General features: G+C 41.0%; 2 protein-coding genes across 2 annotated transcripts; both read left to right on the forward strand.

Annotated features, from left to right (window-relative positions):
• Positions 1 to 2,147: 2,147 nt before the first annotated feature.
• On the forward strand, positions 2,148 to 5,654 carry LOC142430929 (olfactory receptor 7G1-like). Its single transcript, XM_075535991.1, has 2 exons — positions 2,148 to 2,162; positions 4,686 to 5,654. Exons 1-2 carry the CDS (start codon positions 2,154 to 2,156, stop codon positions 5,652 to 5,654), a joined length of 978 nt encoding a protein of 325 aa, XP_075392106.1. The 5' UTR covers positions 2,148 to 2,153.
• A 12,118-nt stretch (positions 5,655 to 17,772) lies between these two features.
• On the forward strand, positions 17,773 to 18,732 carry LOC142430935 (olfactory receptor 7G1-like). The gene has a single exon (XM_075536003.1). It carries the CDS (start codon positions 17,785 to 17,787, stop codon positions 18,730 to 18,732), a length of 948 nt encoding a protein of 315 aa, XP_075392118.1. The 5' UTR covers positions 17,773 to 17,784.
• The last annotated feature ends 344 nt before the right edge of the window (positions 18,733 to 19,076 follow it).

A 19,076-nucleotide genomic window follows, 5' to 3' on the forward strand; every position in this document is an offset into this window, starting at 1 on the left:
CTCCTCCTCATTTTCCCCCTCCCTCCCCACCCCCTCTCCATCATGAACCCTTGATAATTTATAAATTATTATTATTTTGTCACATCTTACACTGTCTGATGTCTCCCTACAACCATTTTTGTTGGCCATCCTCCAGGAAGGAGGTTATATGTAGATCCTTGTATTCTGTTCCCCTTTTCTACCCCATCCTCCCGGTATCACCACTCTCACCACTGGTCCTGAAGGGATCATCTGGCCTGATTCCTGTGTTTCTAGTTCCTCTCTATACCAGTGTGCATCCTCTGGTCTAGGCAGATTTGTTTGTGGGGATGGCGGGGAGTGGGGGGGGGGGGAAGAAGCATTTGGGAAGTAGAGGAAAGTTGAATGTTTCATTGTTGTTGCACTGTATAACTGACTGGCTCCTCTCCTCCCCGTGACTCTTCCCTAAGGTGATGTCCAGTTGCGTACAGATGGGCTTTGGGTCCCCACTCCACACTACCCGTTATTCACAATGATATGACTTTTTATTCTTTGCTACCTGATACCTTATCCCTTGGGCACTTCCTGATCACACAGGCTGGTGTGCAACTTCCATGTGGGCTTTGTTTCTTCTGAACTAGAAGGCCGCTTGTTTATCTTCAAGCCTTTTAGACCCCAGATGCTATTTCTTTTGATAGTCGGGCAACATCAGCTTTCTTCACCACATTTGCTTAATCACTCACTTTGTCTTCAGCACTCTTGTCGGGAATGTGAGTATCATGGTATGCCAGTTTAATAGAACATAGTCTTTTTGCATTGAGGGAGTACTTGAGTAGAGGCCCAATGTCCTTCTGCTATATTAACACTAAACCTATAAATATATGCACATAGATCTATTTCCCCATCCTCATATATAAATATGTAAATATATGTGCATGCCTTTATATAGACCTCTGTAAAGGTTCTTTGCCTCCTAGCTCTTTCCTCTATTTCCTTTTACTTTCCTTCTGTCCCCAAAACATACTGTCTTCATTTGGGTTTCCGTAATTCCTCTCGGTTTTGTTACCCTTGGTCATGCCCTGCCAGACTTCCTACACCCTCCTCACCACTGATTTAATCACTTGTTGTTCCCTTGTCCTTGGGTTTGTTACCATTTCCTTTCCGCTCCCTCCCCCTCCATGTCCCCATGGAACCCGTTATTTTCTGCTCCAGATTGTTCATCCACCTATCTTATTTAGACAGACTTGTGGAGATAATAACATGCACAAAAACAAGACAGAGCAAAAAAACAACAACAACAACAACAAAAGAAAACAAAACAACAAAAAGTCAAAGACAAAGCAGCGACAACAAAGAAAAACCTGTAATTAGTTCAAGGACTGACTGTTTGTCTGCCTTAAAAGTGTTTTCAGGTTGAGTCTGATGGGGCGCCATGCCCTGGCACCAAAGTCTATTTTTTATATTCCCTGGGGACTTCATTGCTCTGTTCCACTTGCTCTTCTGTTTCATACCCTTAGTGTTTTACCTCAGTGTAGTGGGATCAGATCTGGTGCAATTCCCACACTGTGTTTCCAAGGTTGTCCCCTGTAGGGCTCTGGGTCAGTGAGGGATGTCTTGTCTCATAGACTGGCCATATGGTCTCTGTGGATTGGCTGCTCTGGGTGGGAATATCATCCTCTAGGCTTGGTGGGCCAGGATGTGTTCCACTCACTCTTCCTCCCTCTTCATTTACTCCCATATGCTCTGATCAGACATGTCCCTTTCCCTGAGCTGCAGTTTAAATGCTGTCCTCTGAAATAAGTTCTTTGGGGTCAGGGACTGTTGTCCATGTAGTTTGGATTTGAAAAGGCCATGTAGACCTCTCCACTGGTCCTCTACTCCATAAAAATTTTGTTGTTACAAAGCAGATATAGTCACAGTCTCACCAAAACCCATCACCTCAACTGCTGTCACCATTTTCCAAGCCACCATCCTCTTAGAATCATTATAAAATCATTTTCCCCGGTTACCTTCAACTTCCCTTGACATCAGGAGGTTGTTTTTTATCATAATCTTCCCAATATTACATTTTGGTCCTTACTTGTCACACCGAAATGTTCCATTATCACCTTACTGGCCTCTGTGTGATATGAATGCTTTCTGCATTTTGCATTGCTAGTAGTTATACTTTTCACATTGATTTTATTTATATTATTATGATCACGATGATGTATATATAACCCCCTCTCTGGGGTATGGACAAAAGTAAAGTGGGTGAAGGGATATATTGGTTAGTGTAAGACATAAAAAATAATAATAATTTACCAATTATCAAGATTCATGGACAAGGGAGGGTGGGGGAGGAGGGGATAAAATTAGAAGTTGATCCCAGGGGCTCAAGTAGAAAGCAAATATTTTGAAAATGACAATGGCAACAAATGTACAAATGTGCTTGACAGAATGGATGGATGTATGGATTGTGATGAGTTGTAAGAGCCCCCAATAAAATGAGTTTTTAAAAATTATAATGTATATATTTTATTAAAATGTCAATATCTCCCCTTTTATTTTTTTGAAATTATGTTCACACTCTTTCTTATCAACACGTTCACATTAACCTTCATCAACCACCACTTCTCTATTCCTGAATTCCATTTCTGATTCCCCTGCTTAGTACTATTGGCAAAACCATCTATCCAGCCACCAAAGCAGCTAGAAACTTGGATTCTTTCTCCCATGCAAGTTTTTCTAAAGCATACAGCTGTTATGTACACCAATTTATGGTTATTTTTTAATAGTACATACAAATCATTGCCTGTTTTTTAATGCTTCAGTTGTTTCTCTAGTACCTAAGACAGGTTATATTTTGTTGAAATTTATCTGTTATTTTAAGTATTTGGAGTGAATGGAGGTTAGCTGGAAAAGGGTGGCATCATCATGCATTCTTGTGTCAAGGTGGTTTATAAATAATATATACCTAGTAAACTGTAGACTAAAATATGAATACAGAAATAGAGATGCTAAAATAAGTAGAGAAGCACATGAAATAAGGAACCCATTAAAGGTAAAAAGACTACAAGTGAAAACTAAATGGCAGCACCATCTTTACCTGATAAATAATAGCTATGATCTACCTAAATCTAGTGAGATTACAGGTAAATCAACATGCTGACACCTAGCAATGACACTGTATCCTCTCAAATCCATTGAAAATCAAGAACCAAAGTAGCATCCTCCTTACCTAATGTGAATAAAGTCATAAATAGAAAATGTACATAATAAACTCTGCTATGAAGAAATTGGGTAGTCTGGCTATGGGATCCACAGAAGGGAGTGACACTTGTAAGATCAGTTATCACCTTCAGAATCCATTGCAAATAATCTCTTAGAATATGTATTATAGAGAAGAATGACATTTAAGACCGAAGGGATAATCCAAAAGTCTTATAGCGAAATAACTATATTTCCATTCGACTTCATGTACAAACATAAATTATAGTTTTGCACATGAAGTAAAAAACAGGCTCCCTAACAACTTTGGGAAGGTAGAGATTCCATCGGGTGCAATTTTAAATAGGAAGACTGGAATAAAATTAGACATAATGTGTTCACATATAGAAGGTATGTGACATGGAGGTGAGGAGAAACAGGTGAAGACAGGAGAATGGCATGCAGCTGGCTTCACAGAGTCAGGTAATCAGCGACGACTAATTTCATCTTTTGATGTCTGGATCCTTAAGGATTTGTTCTGCCCTAGAAGCAGAATGAAAGTAAAGTGTTGAACTAATGAGGAGCTTTGGATATTTATCCCCCAAAGATATGACACTTCAGTTGGTGTGCCTGTGACCCCCTCAATCAACAGTCCTCTCCCAATAGAGAAGCGGTACACCTGAGACTCTATCAAGGCTGGTCCTCAGGCCCACAACCCTGGTCTCTCACTCAGTTCCTCAACATTTCCTGAGGGTACATCTACAGCCAGCCAAGGTGTCAAGGCTTCTTCCTCAATGATGCCAACCAGGTAAGTGAATATCCTAGAGCTGTTTGGGAATGGGGACAGACGTTTCACTATAAATTCATTCATGAGAAACCACGAAGAGAGTATGTGTTTGAAATGAGTTGAACCAAGTCTGCCAAAAATTCCTGTCGTCCAACTTATTGACAAAGTTCCTTATATTTTTGCAACCAGACCAGGGAACTCGCTGATACATTATCCATCCATCTTTACATGATCTTTACAAAGGCAAAGCCCATTGCTTCCCAGGCAGAGAACTGCTTCCTCCCGGTGAGACTGCTGTAAAAGTGTCTGATATTTGCTTCCATTCTGGGAAAAGGGAAAGGTCAAAATGATCAGCTTCACTGGATGTTCATATCCCTGTTTCTTAGACAAATTTTTATTTCCTTTGATGTGTGGCATTCATCACTGGAGAAAGCTGGAGGCAAAGACAGACTCATCGGGTCTGTATGATTCTCTTTAAAGTAGCCAAATGTTTCCTGCTCATAAGAGCACAGAGAGTGTAATTAGAGACGGGGGGGGGGGGGAGCTCGAAACCCTCCTCATCGCTACTTAAAGAAGCAGTTACACTCGGCTGTAGCAGCTTCAGACCTTTTTAAAACAATCCAATAATATGTCTACCAAAGACTTTTCCTCTGGATTTCTCTGAAATTCCTCTTTCCTTTACTGCAGATGTGTTCTCTCTGTGCTGTTGGTCCTGATGTTCTAGGCATAACATATGTAATTGCTTTGTGACTTCGTCTTTTCCATGAGACACATCAACAATATGAAATCCAGAAACCAAACAAGAGTTTCAGAATTCCTTCTCCTGGCACTGACAGAAGATCTGGAAATGCAGCCCACCCTCTTTAGCTTGTTTCTGTCCATATACCTGGTCACTGTCCTGGGAAACCTGCTCATCGTGTTAGCTGTCATCACTAGCTCCCACCTCCACACCCCCATGTACTTCTTCCTTGCCAATCTCTCCTTTACTGACATCTGCTTCAGTACAACCACCATTCCAAAGATGCTGGTGAGCCTCCAAGCACAGAACCAGAGCATCACTTATGCTGGATGCCTTGCTCAGGCCTGCTTTGTCCTGTTTTTTGCTACTGTGGAAAGTAATCTCCTTTCAATAATGGCCTATGACCGCTATGTGGCCATTTGTCACCCACTGAGGTACACAACTATTATGAACCCACATCTTTGTTCCTTACTGATATCATTTTCCTTGCTAATTAGCTTGGGGGATGCACTGCTCCACAGTCTGATGCTGTTGAGATTGTCCTTCTGCACAAATCTGGAAATCCCTTACTTCTTCTGTGAAGTGGTTCAAGTCATCAAGGTGGCCTGCTCTGACACATTCATCAATAACATCATCTTATATTTTGGAGCCGGTATATTGGGTGCTACTCCTTTCTTTGGAATAATTTTCTCTTATACAAAAATTGTCTCCTCTCTTTTGAGAATGCCATCAACAGGTGGAAAGTATAAAGCTTTTTCTACCTGTGGATCTCACCTTTCTGTAGTTTCCTTGTTCTACGGGACAGCTTTTGGTGCATATATTAGTACTACATTCACACATTCTACTAGAAAGACTGCTGTTATTTCAATCATGTACACTGTGGTCACTCCCATGATGAATCCCTTCATCTACAGTCTGAGGAACAGGGACATGAAAGGAGCCTTGAGAAACATCATTAGAGGCATACCTGTTTCTCAGTGATTCCATGGTCTGCTCACATTTGGATTTCTAGATTGCATAAGAGTTTATGATACTCAAGACAGGACACCTCTCTCTGCCTCACATCACTGTCGTCTTCTAAAATGGAGAGATTACATTCCGGTTCCATGCAACTGAACTTGCGGCTGAAACTAGGCTTTTCTCTTTGTGTAGCTCTGTGCTATTTGGCAAATGAATTCTACTTTCTAAGCTCAACATTGCCAGTCAGTTTCCACAGAGACAGAACCTACCACAGGAATTTTTGGAATCATGATTTGGGGCAATACTCTTAGAATTATATGAATGGTACCCCAGATTTAGTCCCGCTGAACAACAAGAATTGTCCAGTTTCCCAGATTCATGGTAGTCAGGACGATCACTGGTAAGCTCAATTTTCTTCTACTCTCAGTAGCATTTGTGATATTCAATTTCCTATTGTATAAAATTTACTGATTAGATTATTGCAATGACTTGATATGGCTGTAAGACAATGAAGCCTTATCAGCAAGGAAGGTATTGGCTCAATTAAGAAAATAGAAATGCTGGCTCTGAAAGCTCAAACAATAGATTAATCTCTTATTACAAGGACCCAGAGATGGAAAATGCGCAGCAAGAGGACAATAGGACGTTGTTCATTTGCCCAGAAAGTGCCTTCATTGTAGGGATTATCTTCTCATGGTCGTAGACAGTTTGCCACCCAGGTGCCATATCCAGAGACACAAATCTGACTCCTTGCTCCTGGACCTATTGGTAATTGAGGCCCTATTGTTAATAAATCTTTCTGTAGAGTCACACAGAAAACTTCTTCTTCTAGCTCCTCATGAACAATGAGATCATATACCTCTTTCTAAGTTAAGCTTCAGGGAAAACAATTACCAAGGCAGCTTTACTTTATTTTTCAGCCCATTTTATTAGGACATTATTCAGACATCATACCAGTCAATAGTTCAATCAAATAATGCAAGGAAATGTGATCAGTACCACCACCATTCTCAAAATATTTTCCTGCTTATGAATTCAGTATTTATCATTTTTCTGAAATTATTCTAATCATTCAGACTTATTATTATTAGTAAAACAATGCCCAAGCCCCTGAAAAAACAAATTCACTGCTATGGAGTTGATGTTGTCTCATAAGCGACCTTCAAGGAGAGACTAGAAATTTGGACTTATTATCAAGAGAAATCAGTTCCCGAAGAAGGACATCATATTAGGTAAAGTGGAGGGGCGACAAAAAGAAGAAGGCACTGTATAAGATGGATTGACACAGAGGCTGCATCAACAGGCTCGGGCAGAGACGGGTACAGGGTCATGCAGTGTTTAGGTCTGTGGGGCTTAGTGTTGCTATGAGTCAGAACCAACTCCCTGACACCTAATCAGAACTGCCTCTGTGAATTTTTGATACATGCTTCTCCCCAAAAGAGATTTAAATCTTAACTCCTGGTACCTATGGATGTGAGATTGTTTGGAACTTGTTACCATTTAAATTAACCTGATATCATACTGGATTAAGGCCGGTACTAAACCTGTAGGACTGGTGCCCTTATAAAAGAGACAATATGGAGAAAGGAGTCACAGAAGAGCTATCATGTGAAGACAACAAAAGAGATAGAGTTAGTTACATTGCATGTGTAAGCCAAAGAATTCATAGAAATATGAGAATTTGGAGGAAAAAAAACCCCGAGAGAACCTTTTTCCAGAATCTCCAGGGAACCTTAGTATATGACTTATTTTTCCTTCAGAGTAATGGTAGTTTGATATTGCAGCCCTGCATGATTGATGCTGTTGTAGGATGCTGTTGAGTCAATTCTGGCTCAGCGCATCATCATGTAACAGAGTGGAATTTTCTTCATAGGTTGTCTGTACTTTCACCTTCATTGAAGCAGATCACCAGCTCTCCCACAGGGCCATATGGGTGCTTCTGAGGAACTAAGCTTTTGGACAGCAGTCAAGCAATGCCTGCAGGTCTTTTAGAATCACCTGTGAAAATGCTAGTATTCTATAATGTCTCCTCTACAAAACTGACAATTAAGATTAAAGGTCATTATTTGATCACTCCTGTATGTCTCTCTATCCAATTCATTAAAGTTAAGAGTTAAATATAAATGAATAAAGGCTGTCCTCATTGTGCTTTGATAATTATATCATTCTGCTGGGGGTAATCATAATTCATTTATTTCAATGCTGTACTTTCCCCCCCAAAGTTATGTGTGTATCCCTTTTGATGTTAATGGAAATTTTGGTAGCTAATATTTTATTATAAACGAATTGTTTTCAATATACTAATATACATCTGCTGGTAGAAAGAAGAATCAATTTTAACAGGGAAGTACCTCTGCTCTTTGAAACATTCTTAATAGTTTTTAATGTGGATTAACTAGTTTAATCACCCACAAGAGATGTCTAATGATGTATCTCATCATAGGAACATTTCCATTTATTCTACTTAGTGGGTGTAAAATCATCTCACGTTAATTGTTTCTTGACATTTATTTTCTTATTAATGAAGACAATGTTTCTTCTCATCTATTTATGGACTGTTTATGTTTCCTTTGGTGGAATTTTCCTCTCCGGTCTTTCTTTTGAGCTATCTTCCATTTCTTATTAATTGAATCAGTTCTTTATAGAATTGAAATATTGACCTTTGTCAGTTTTTGGTCCTGCTACTTTCTTAAATATGTGTCCTGTTTTTTTCAGTTATTTTTTGTGCCAGTGCATTATAATTTTTGTGCCAGTCCATTATAATTTTTTGGATAATTTTACTTTTCATAACATTCCTTAAGAGATTGTTCTCAAGATATCTTGCTTTTGAAATTATCTCAATCTAAAGAATTTTTACTGTGTTCTTGAAGTTTGGAAGCCTGATCTCTACTTGTGATTTATTTTTACCTTTGATGTGAGACAGAGATTCAAATTCATTTTTGCGTTGCAGATTATATTATTAAACATTTAATTCACTATAATTCCTCCATTTCTACAATAAATAAAAACAATGCATGCTTTGGTCGTTATGAAAGCCCTCTCTTCTTATCAATAGCACTTTTGTTTCTATCCTTGAGCTCAGAGCGCAAATCTTAAATATTTTAAAATAGAAATAAACTAAAAATATCTTTATTACAAGCAAGTCACAGCATTTAGTTAGAACTACAAAGGTTTCCCTTACCAACTGCTTTCCTGATAATATTCAATTCACTAAAGAATCATCATAGCAAAGAGAGATGACTTCAACCTATCATATGTAAATTCAAAAATATATATGGACTTGAAACTAATGCCTTTAAATTTTAGAGGTTGTAAATAAAAATGACTGTTACACACTCAGTTCCTTTTCACTACAAACACTATCTTACAAAATGTTAAATATAAATATGCAAAAACAACATCAACATTACATGAGCCCACTGTAAAATGAACCATAAAATTGCATTACTATGAATTGAGTGAAGGTTTACAAGTCAGGTTTACAGTTTCCCATTTAAAAAATCCGTACACTTTGTGTTTCATGCTAGTGATGACACTCTATAACATGGATCATCACTTATGGTGCTTCCACTGTGTGCTTCTGTTGGTATTTCTCTGCGGCCCTAACCCTCCTGAAATTGGACCTTCAGAAAATGCTGTCCTGTTGATCTCAACTGCTTGACTAAGAGGCGCTTACATCTCACGTGTTCTTCTTCTCTTTATATATCTCTTGCGTGACTGAAAATCAAGGATGGTGGTGAGATTGATGCTCACATGGTCCATTAGACTAATGGTTTCCAAAGTTCTTGGATTTTCATCATTTATCTTTCTTACAATGAGGAGGAACCCAAATTACACCTCACATGGCTACTAACAAGCTTTTAAGACCCAATTTCCCAGTATCAAAGTTGAATGTAGAACATTTTCTTTGTAAAATATGTCAATTTACTTAAGTGACCCTGTGACTGGGTTCATGAATGACCAGACCCACTGACTCCTTTCCCCAAAGTCTTTGGTTCTGTCTAAGATGGTTTCACGACTTGGCCTCTTGCCCTTCACCACAGTCAGCACTTACAGCAAAGATAAATTCTCAAATCAAAAATCCCTTGGCAAACTATATATATTCACTAGTATACGCCCACATTTCATCCTGCACTTATTCAGGCTTTGTTCCTAGGCATGCATCAATTCATACATCACCATTATTGCAAGATTGTGCATATAACATTATTAACTTCTGTTCCCTTTAATTCTGGCCTGCCTTCCAGTATCTTCCTTTTCCTCCATGATAACCTAAGCATTTAGAATTTGCGTTGCATGATATATTTGGTATAGCATAGCTTATATTTATATAAATACGATTCTCTAGAGAAACAAACTTGAACAAAAAGAGAAATTTATATAAAGAATACGATGCAGACTATTATAGGAATGGGAAGTCCACTCTGATTCGAGTGCCTGGGTCAAATATTAAGCTCAAGAATTGCCCTGACTCACACAGCTTCATAGACTGACAAACCAAGAAGCAGGAAGATAAATGAAGAAGCCCATAGGCTTGTGGGTGTGAAAGTGAATGATCAAGGTTGGCAGGTCGGCTTGGTGGCTATAGAATCAAAGGTCAGCAGTTCAGATAGCAGACTGCTGATGGCTCTCAGGATCTGTACGCAATAGAGTGGGTGATTGGCTCAAATCCAAAGAATCAGCAGCCAATGAATAATCCAGAGCCAGATAGAAACAAATGCAAATACTTTATAAGAATTAGTTCACACAAAGCCACATGGAAGAAGCACATCAACTTGTGTGATCATGAGGTGTCAACAGGATCAGGTACCAAACATCAGAAGACTCAAAAAAAACAATCATAATGATGCTAATGAGAGGTGTGCGATGGGCGGAGTGGAGACCCAAAGCCCATCTGTAGACTATTGGACATCCCCTTACAGAAGGGTCACAAGAAAAGGATGTGCCTGCCAGGGTGCATTTTATCACCGACTTAACACACAATATTCCTTTAGTTCATCAATATTTCCTCCCTCCCACTGCCATGACTCCAGTTCTGCCTTACAAAGAAGGCTAGACCACAGCATAACACTGTTACAGATAAGAGCTCTTGACACATGGGATCCAGAACAGATAAACTCCTCAAGAACAATAATGGGAGTAGCAATATCATGAGGGTATGGGGATAAGGGATAACCTATCACAATGATTGACATATAACCCTCCACCCACCCAGAGTGACGAACAATGGAAACATTGGTGAAGAGAGACAAAGTGTAAGATATTAAAAGAGTAATAATTCATAATTTATCAGGGTTCATGAGGGAACGCAGGTGGAGAAGAGAGGGAAAATATGAGGAGCTGATAACAAGGACTCAAGTCGAAATAAAATGTTTTGAAAAGGATGATGGCAACATGTGTACAAATGTGCTTAACCCAATTGGTGTTATGTATTGTTTTCAGAGCTGTAAGAACCCTCAATATAATAATTTCAAAAATTAAATTAATAAAATAACTAGTCTACACCCAAAAAGAAACTTCTTTCCATTTTTATCAGAGTTGAGACCTCATCAACTGCTTCTAATGTTAGAGTGTAACCGTCCTTATGTATTGCTATGCAATGAAAAGAAGACCTATATTATCCTAATCAGACCAATAGGAAAAATCACAATAAATGGAGAAAAATTTGAAGTTGTCAACAATTTTGTCTTGCAACAAAATTATACCCAAATGTGAATGGTGGAGGGTGTGCATGGAGTGAAGACCCAATGCCCATCTGTAGACAATAGGACATCCCCTCACAGAGGGGTCACAGGGAAGAGATGAGCCAGTCAGGGCACAGTACAGCACTGCTGAAGAGCGCAACTTTCCTCTAGCTCTTTGGTGCTTCCTTCACCCCACTATTATGACCTTAGTTGCACCTTACAAATCAGATCAGACCAGCGTATGCACACTGCTACATATAAGAGCCCGCCATAGTTAAACCCCTCAAGGCCAATAATGAGAGTATAGATACCAGGAGGATTAAGGGAGGGTGGGGGAAGAAAGGTGGAATGGATCACAAGCATCAAACGATAACCCCCCTCCCAGGTGGATGAATAACTAACAGAAGTGTGTGGGGGCGATGGAAGACGATATATGATATGGAAATAATAATCTATAACTTATCAAAAGCTCTTGAGGAAGTGTGGGCGGGGACTGAGGGGGAAGAAATGGGGAGCTGATATCAGGGCCTCAAGTGGGAAGAGAATGCTTTGAAAATGATGGCAACATGTGTGCAAATGTACTTGACACACTGGCTCAATGAATGGATTGTGATCAAAGGTTTAAGGGCCCCCACTAAACATATTTTCTTAAAATTTGGGGCTTGCCTTAATCCGCAATCAATGCTCACGGAAGCAACAGTCAAGAGATCAAAAGACATGTGGCATTGGGTATATCTGCTGCACAAGAATTCTTTAAAGTATTGATAAGCAAGGATATATTGCTTTCAGCACTAAGGTACACCTGACACAATTAGTGGTCAATTCAATTGCCTCATATGCATTTTAAAGGGGGATAAAGTACACAAAAGAATAATTGGTGCATTTGAACTGTAGTGCTGGAGAAGAATATTGAAAAATGCGTGGATTACCATGTGCATCCCTGGATTTGATCTGGTCTCTGCCATACTACACGGTCCTCACCCCAAGAATGTTTGTATACATGGTAGACAAATGGGAAGGATGTGGAGAAAGGGGGAAAAAAAGGAAGAATATAAGGAAAACAAGGGAGCGGGGACATGGGGTGCTAATCCCCCCCAAGGGGAGGGTATTGTTTATATATCCACAAGGAAGGAGGGACCAGACTTCAACCCAGTGCCTCAAGGTGTGAATTTAACATTCCAGCATGGAGTAGGGAGCCAGTGGAGAGGTCTGGGAGGCTGGCCCCAGTATTAAATATTAAGTGGATGCCTGCCCCTCCCTCCAGAAGAATTTACTTCAAATGATGACATTGAATCTGCAGCTCCGGGAGAAGGACATATCTGATCAGAACACAAGGGAACAGATGAAGGGGGAGGAGGAGAGAGTGGAGCACATCCTAGCCCATCAGGCCCTGAAGATGATGACCCCATTAGAGCAGCCAGTCCACAGAGAGTACCACATGGCCAGCCCCACTGTGAGATATGATGTCTCTCACTGACCTATGGCCCTGCAGGGGACAGCACCGGAGGCACAGTGTGGGAATTGTGCCCGACCTGATCCCACTACACTGAGGCAAAGCACTGGGGGAGTGCAGCGGAACAGCAAGGGAATAGAGTGGCAAGGTCCCCAGGGAATGCTGAAGGTGGATTTGAGGCCAGGGCATGGTGTCCCAACAGACTGGACTGGAAAACACTCCTAAAGGCCAACAAACCATCCTTGAACTAACTACAAGTTTTCCTTTCTTGTGTTTTGTTTTGTTCTTTGTCAGTGGTTTGTTGTATATTGTTGCTTGGTTTTGCTCTGTCTTGTTTTTGTGCATGTTATTATCTCTACAGGTCTGTCTAAATAAGATAGGCTGGATGAACTATCTGAAGGGAAAACAACGGGACCTACAGTTCCGGGGGAACATGGGATAGGGGGAGGTGGGGGTGGGTAATGAAGTGGTGTTAACAAACCCAGGGACAAGGGAACAACAAGGGATCCAAATTGGTGGTGAGGTGGGTGTGGCAGGCCTGGTAGGGAATGATCAAGGGTATTGTAACAATAAGGTATAGCTGAAAACCAGTTATGGATGGAGCATGATAGTGGGACAGGAAGAAAGTCAAGGGAAATAGAGGAAAGAGCTAGGAGGCAAATGGAATTTATAGAGGTCTAGACAAAGAGATGTACATATGTAAAAAAAAATATATATATATATATATATATATGTGGGGAAATAGATCTTTGTGCCTATATTTATAGGTTTAGTATTAAGGTGGCAGAAGGACCTTGGGCCTCTACTCAAGGACTCCCTCAATGCATGAATACTTTCTTCTATTAAGTTGACACTCTGTGATGCTCACCCCCCGCCCCACCCCCCCTGACACAACCACTGAATACAAAGCGGGTGAACAAGCAAATGTGGTGACGAAAGCTGATGGTGTCTGGCTATCAAAAGAGATAGCATCTGGGGTCTTAAAGGCTTGAAGATAAACAAGTGGCCATCTAGCTCAGAAGCAACAAAGCCCACATGGAAGAACACACCAGCCTGTGTGATCACGTGGTTTCGAAGGGATCAGTTATCAGGCATCAAAGAACAAAAATTCATATCATTGGGTGCACCCCTCCATGATATGTTCGCTGAGGACAAATGGGTGCATAAACAAATGTGGCGAAGAAAGCTGATGGTGCCCGGCTATCAAAAGAGATAGCGTCTGGGGTCTTAAAGGCTTGAAGGTAAACAAGCGGCCATCTAGCTCAGAAGCAACAAAGCCCACATGGAAGAAGCACACCAGCCTATGCGATCACGAGGTGTCGAAGGGATCAGGTATAAGTCATCATCAGAAAAAATATTAAAAATCTTACCATAGTGAATGAAGGGGCAAGTGCAGAGTGGAGACCCAAACCCATTTGTTGGTCACTGGTGATCCCCTTGCAGAGGGGTCTAAGGGAGGAGATGAGTCAGTCAGGGTGCAATGCAGCACTGATGAAGAATACAGCTTTCTTCCAGAACCTAAATGCTTCCTCCCCGTCAACTATTATGATCCGAATTCTACCTTGCAAGTCTGGATAGAGCAGAGGTTGTACACTGGTGCAGATAGGAGCTGGAGGCACAGAGAATCCAGGGCAGATGATACTTCAGGACCAGGGGTGTGAATGACTATACCAGGAGGGTAGAGGGAGAGTGAGTTAGAAAGAGGGAACTGATTACAAGGATCTACATGTAACCTCCTCCCTGGGGGATGGACAACAGAAAAGGGGGTGAAGGGAGACGTCAGACAGGGCAAGATACAACAAAATAATAACTTATAAATTATCAAGGGCTCATGAGGGAGGAGGGAGTGGGGAGGGAGGGGAAAAAGAGGACCTGATGCAAAGGGCTTAAGCGGAGAGCAAATGCTTTGAAAATGAGGAGGGCAAAGAATGTACAGATGTGCTTTACACAATTGATGTATGTATGGATTGTGATAAGAGTTGTATGAGTCCGTACTAAAATGTTTTCAAAAAATTCATGGACTGCGAAAAGGACCAGCCGAACTTTTTAGGAAGAAGGGCGCTCAGAGTAGTCCTTATAGGCAAAGAATTCCAGATTTCATCTTACATACTTTGGACTTGTGCTAAGAAAGACCAATTCCTGAAAAGGGCATCATGCCTATGATGCTTATGATGGGGCAATGAAAGTGGAGGGGGAGGGAAAACAGGGAAGGCCCTAAGTGACATAGGTAGACACAACAGCGGCCACGATGAGCTCAGGCAAAGGAACGATTCTGATGATGGTGGAGGACAGTTGCGTTTCATTCTGTTGTGCAGAAGATTACTGACTCAAGAGTGTTTAACAACAATTTCACGACAACGTCCCACAACTGCATAAATGCTCAGAGATCCTACCATAGAATTAATTACATCATTCTAGGTCACATCACTGAGAATCCAGCCATATTATCTCAAAATCTGATGATCACATGTGTGAAAAGGGCCTGAAGAAATGGGAGCAAATGTAACTGGGGCACGAAAATGATATATGTTGGCTGTGCGTTTGGGATTTACCCAAGTTCACATACTTTCATATGTAAGCATTTTTTCTTATGGGTTTGTAATGCTTTAAGGTCTGTGGTGGTTAGTGTGTTCATGTGAGGCTGGAGGCTACATCATCGGTATTTCAAAGCCCAGCCACTCACCAGAAGGGAACAGGTTTCAGAGGAATTTTCAGTGTACGAATAGTCAACTAAGAAGGACTCAGGTTGCCACTTCCGCAGAAGCAGCTGCTGAAACCTAATGAACAGCAGGAAACACTGTCAGATATTGGAGACCTAATGACTAGAAGTAGAGCAGTGACTAAAATAGTACCTAATGAGGAGCCTCTTGGGTCAGAAGGCACTGGAAATGCGACAGATGTGGAGCTGCTTTCTCAAACAAGGGTTGACCACAGTGATAGCAAAGTTGTAAAGTCTGTGGAGTGAAGTCTTCTAACCCTAGGAATGTGGATTATATGGAGAAGTAGGTGGCATCAGGATTGGGGGAAGGCTTATTTATAACCTGTGGTATGCAAATGACACAACCTGGCTTTCTTAAAGTAACTAAGACTTGAAGTATTGACTGATGAAGATCAAGGATTGCAGGCTTCAGTACAGAGTGTGACTCAAGATAAAGAAGACAAAAGTCCTCACCATTTGGACCAAATTTAATAAGCTAATAAATAATAGATAAAAATGAAGTTGTCAAGGATGATGTCTTGCTTGGATCTACTACCATTCTCATGGAAGCAGCAATCAAGAAATAAAAAGATGCATAGCATTTCATAAATATGCTGCACCAGACCACTTTAGAGTATTGGAAAGCAAGAATGTTACTTTGAGGACAAAGATGTGACTGGCCTAAGTCATGTCATCTTTATTTGAATCATATGCATGTGAAGGCTGCACATTGAATAAGGAAGAACACAGAAGAACGAATGCATTTTAATAGTTGTGCTGAAGAATAATATTGAAAGGGCTATGAATTTCTGCTAAAAAGACAAGCAATTCTGTCTTGGAATAAAGAAGGCCAGAGGGTTCCTTAGAGGCAAGGAGGTGAGACTGTGTCTCAAATATGGTAGGCATGTTGTTGAGAGAGCAGTACTGTAAAAGAGCATTGTGCTGGGAACACAGAAAGGCAGTGAAGAAGAGGAGGGCCCTCAAGGAGATGGACTGACACAGTGGCGGTCATAAGGGACTCAAACATAGTAACAAATGTGAGAATAGCGCAGGGTCGGGCAGAGTTTCATTATGTTGTTCCTAGCATCTTTGGGAAGATAGAGATTCCTTCAGGTGTAATTTTATAAGGGAAGACTAGAATGAAATTAGAGATAATGTGGTTAAACAATGTATGTGACATGGAGGTGAGGAGAACAGGGGAAGACAGGTGAATGGCATGCTGCTGGCTTCACAGGGTCAGGAAATCAGCACTTAATAATTTCACCTTTTGAGGGCTTGATCCTTAAGGATTTGCACTGCCCCCAAAGCAGAATGAAAGTAAAGTGTTGAATTAATGAGGAGCTATGGATATTTATCCTCCAGAGATATGACACTTCAGATAGTCTGCCTGTGACTCTCTCACTCAAGAGTCCTTTCCCAATAGAGCAGCTGTACACGGGAGACTCTCACAAAGCTGGCCCCCATGCCCATGACCATAGTCCCTCACTCAGTTCCTGGACATTTCCTGAGTGTACATCTTCTACAGCCAGCCAAGATGTCAAGGCTAATTCCTCAAGGATGCCAACCAGGTACGCGAATATCCTAGAGTTGATATTTGGGAATGAGTTCAGAGGTTTCACCACAATTTCGTCCATGAGAAAGCAAGAAGAGAAGATGTGTTTGAAATGATTTGAATTAAGTCTGCCAAAAATTCCTGTCGTCCAACTTATTGACAAAGTTCCTTATGTTTTTGAAACCAGACCAGGGAACTCGCTGATATATTATCCATCCATCTTCACATGATCTTTACAAAGGCAAAGCTCATTGCCTGCCAGGCAGAGAACTGCTTCCTCCCAGTGAGACTGCTGTAAAAGTGTCTGATATTTGCTTCCATTCTGGGAACAGGGGAAGGTAAAAAATAATCAGTTTCACTGGATGTTCATATTCCTGATTCTTAGACAAATTTTTTTTCGCTTTGCTGCCTGGCATTCATCACTGGAGAAAGCTGGAGCCTAAGACAGACTCCTCGGGTCTGTATGATGCTCTTTAGTCAAATGTGTCATGGCCATAAGAGCACAGAGAATGTAATTGGGGGGTGGGCAGGGACAGGGGGAAGCTTGAACCCCTCCTCATCGCTTCTTAAAGAAGCATTTACACTCGTGTGTAGCAGCTCCAGATCTTTTTAAGACAATCCAATAAAATGTCTACAAAAGACTTTTCCTCTGGATTTCTCTGAAATTCCTTTACTGCAGATGTGTTCTCTCTGTGCTGTTGTTACTATGGGTCTAGGCATAACGTATGTAACTGCTTTGTGACTTCGTCTTTTCCACAAGATACATGAACAACATGAAATCCAGAAACCAAACAGGCGTTTCAGAATTCCTTCTCCTGGCCCTGACAGAAGATCCGGAAATGCAGCCCATCCTCTTTAGTCTGTTTCTGTCCATCTATCTGATCACTGTCCTGGGAAACCTGCTCATCATTTTGGCGGTCAGCTCTGACGCTCACCTCCACACCCCCATGTACTTCTTTCTTGCCAATCTCTCCTTTACTGACATCTGCTTCAGCACAACCACCATCCCAAAGATGCTGGTGAACCTCCAAGCACAGAACCAGAGCATCACTTATGCTGGGTGCCTCACTCAGGTCTGTTTTGTCTTGGTTTTTGGTGCTTTGGAAAGTTTTCTCCTTTCAATTATGGCATATGACCGCTATGTGGCCATTTATCACCCACTGAGGTACACAACAATTATGAACCCACATCTTTGTTGCTTACTGATACTATTTTCCTTTCTTATTAGCTTGCTGGACTCACTGCTCCACGGTCTGATGTTGTTGCATTTGTCCTTCTGCACAAACTTGGAAATCCCTTACTTCTTCTGTGAAGTGGTTCAAGTCATCAAGGTGGCCTGCTCTGACACACTCATCAATAACATCGTCTTATACATTGCAGTCGGCATACTGGGTGCTGCTCCTTTCTCTGGAATAATTTTCTCTTATACAAAAATTGTCTCCTCTATTTTGAGAATGCCATCAGCAGGTGGAAAGTATAAAGCTTTTTCTACCTGCGGATCTCACCTTTCTGTCGTTTCCTTATTCTATGGCACATCTTTGAGTGCATATATTAGTTCTACATTCACACGCTCCTCTAGAGAGACTGCAGTAGCTTCAATCATGTACACCATGGTCACTCCCATGATGAATCCCTTCATCTATAGCCTGAGAAACAGGGACATTAAAGGAGCCTTGAAAAACATCATCAGGGGCATGCCTGCTTTTCAGTGATTCCATTGTCTGATCGCATTTGGATTTCTAGATTGCATCAAAGTCATAGAGTACTCAAGCCAGACCACCTGGCTCTTCCTCACATCACTGTCTTCTAAAATGAAGAAATTACATTATGGTTCAATGCAACGGAACGTGAAGCTGAAACTTGGATTTTCTCTTTGTGTACCTCTGTGCTATTTGACAAATTAATTCAATTACCGAAGCTCAACATTGTCCGTCAGCTTCCACAGAGACAGAACCTACCACAGGGACTTTTGGAATAACACTTTGGGGTAATATTCTTAGATTTATATGAATGGTATAAGTCCTAGAATTAGTCTTACTGAGCAACAAGAATTCTC

This window comes from Tenrec ecaudatus, chromosome 1, assembly GCF_050624435.1.
Source record: "Tenrec ecaudatus isolate mTenEca1 chromosome 1, mTenEca1.hap1, whole genome shotgun sequence".
Lineage (NCBI taxonomy): Eukaryota > Metazoa > Chordata > Mammalia > Afrosoricida > Tenrecidae > Tenrec > Tenrec ecaudatus.

Bases quoted from the DNA above. Each gene is read 5' to 3' on its own strand.
- LOC142430935 (XM_075536003.1), top strand. From the start codon at position 17,785: ATGAACAACATGAAATCCAGAAACCAAACAGGCGTTTCAGAATTCCTT.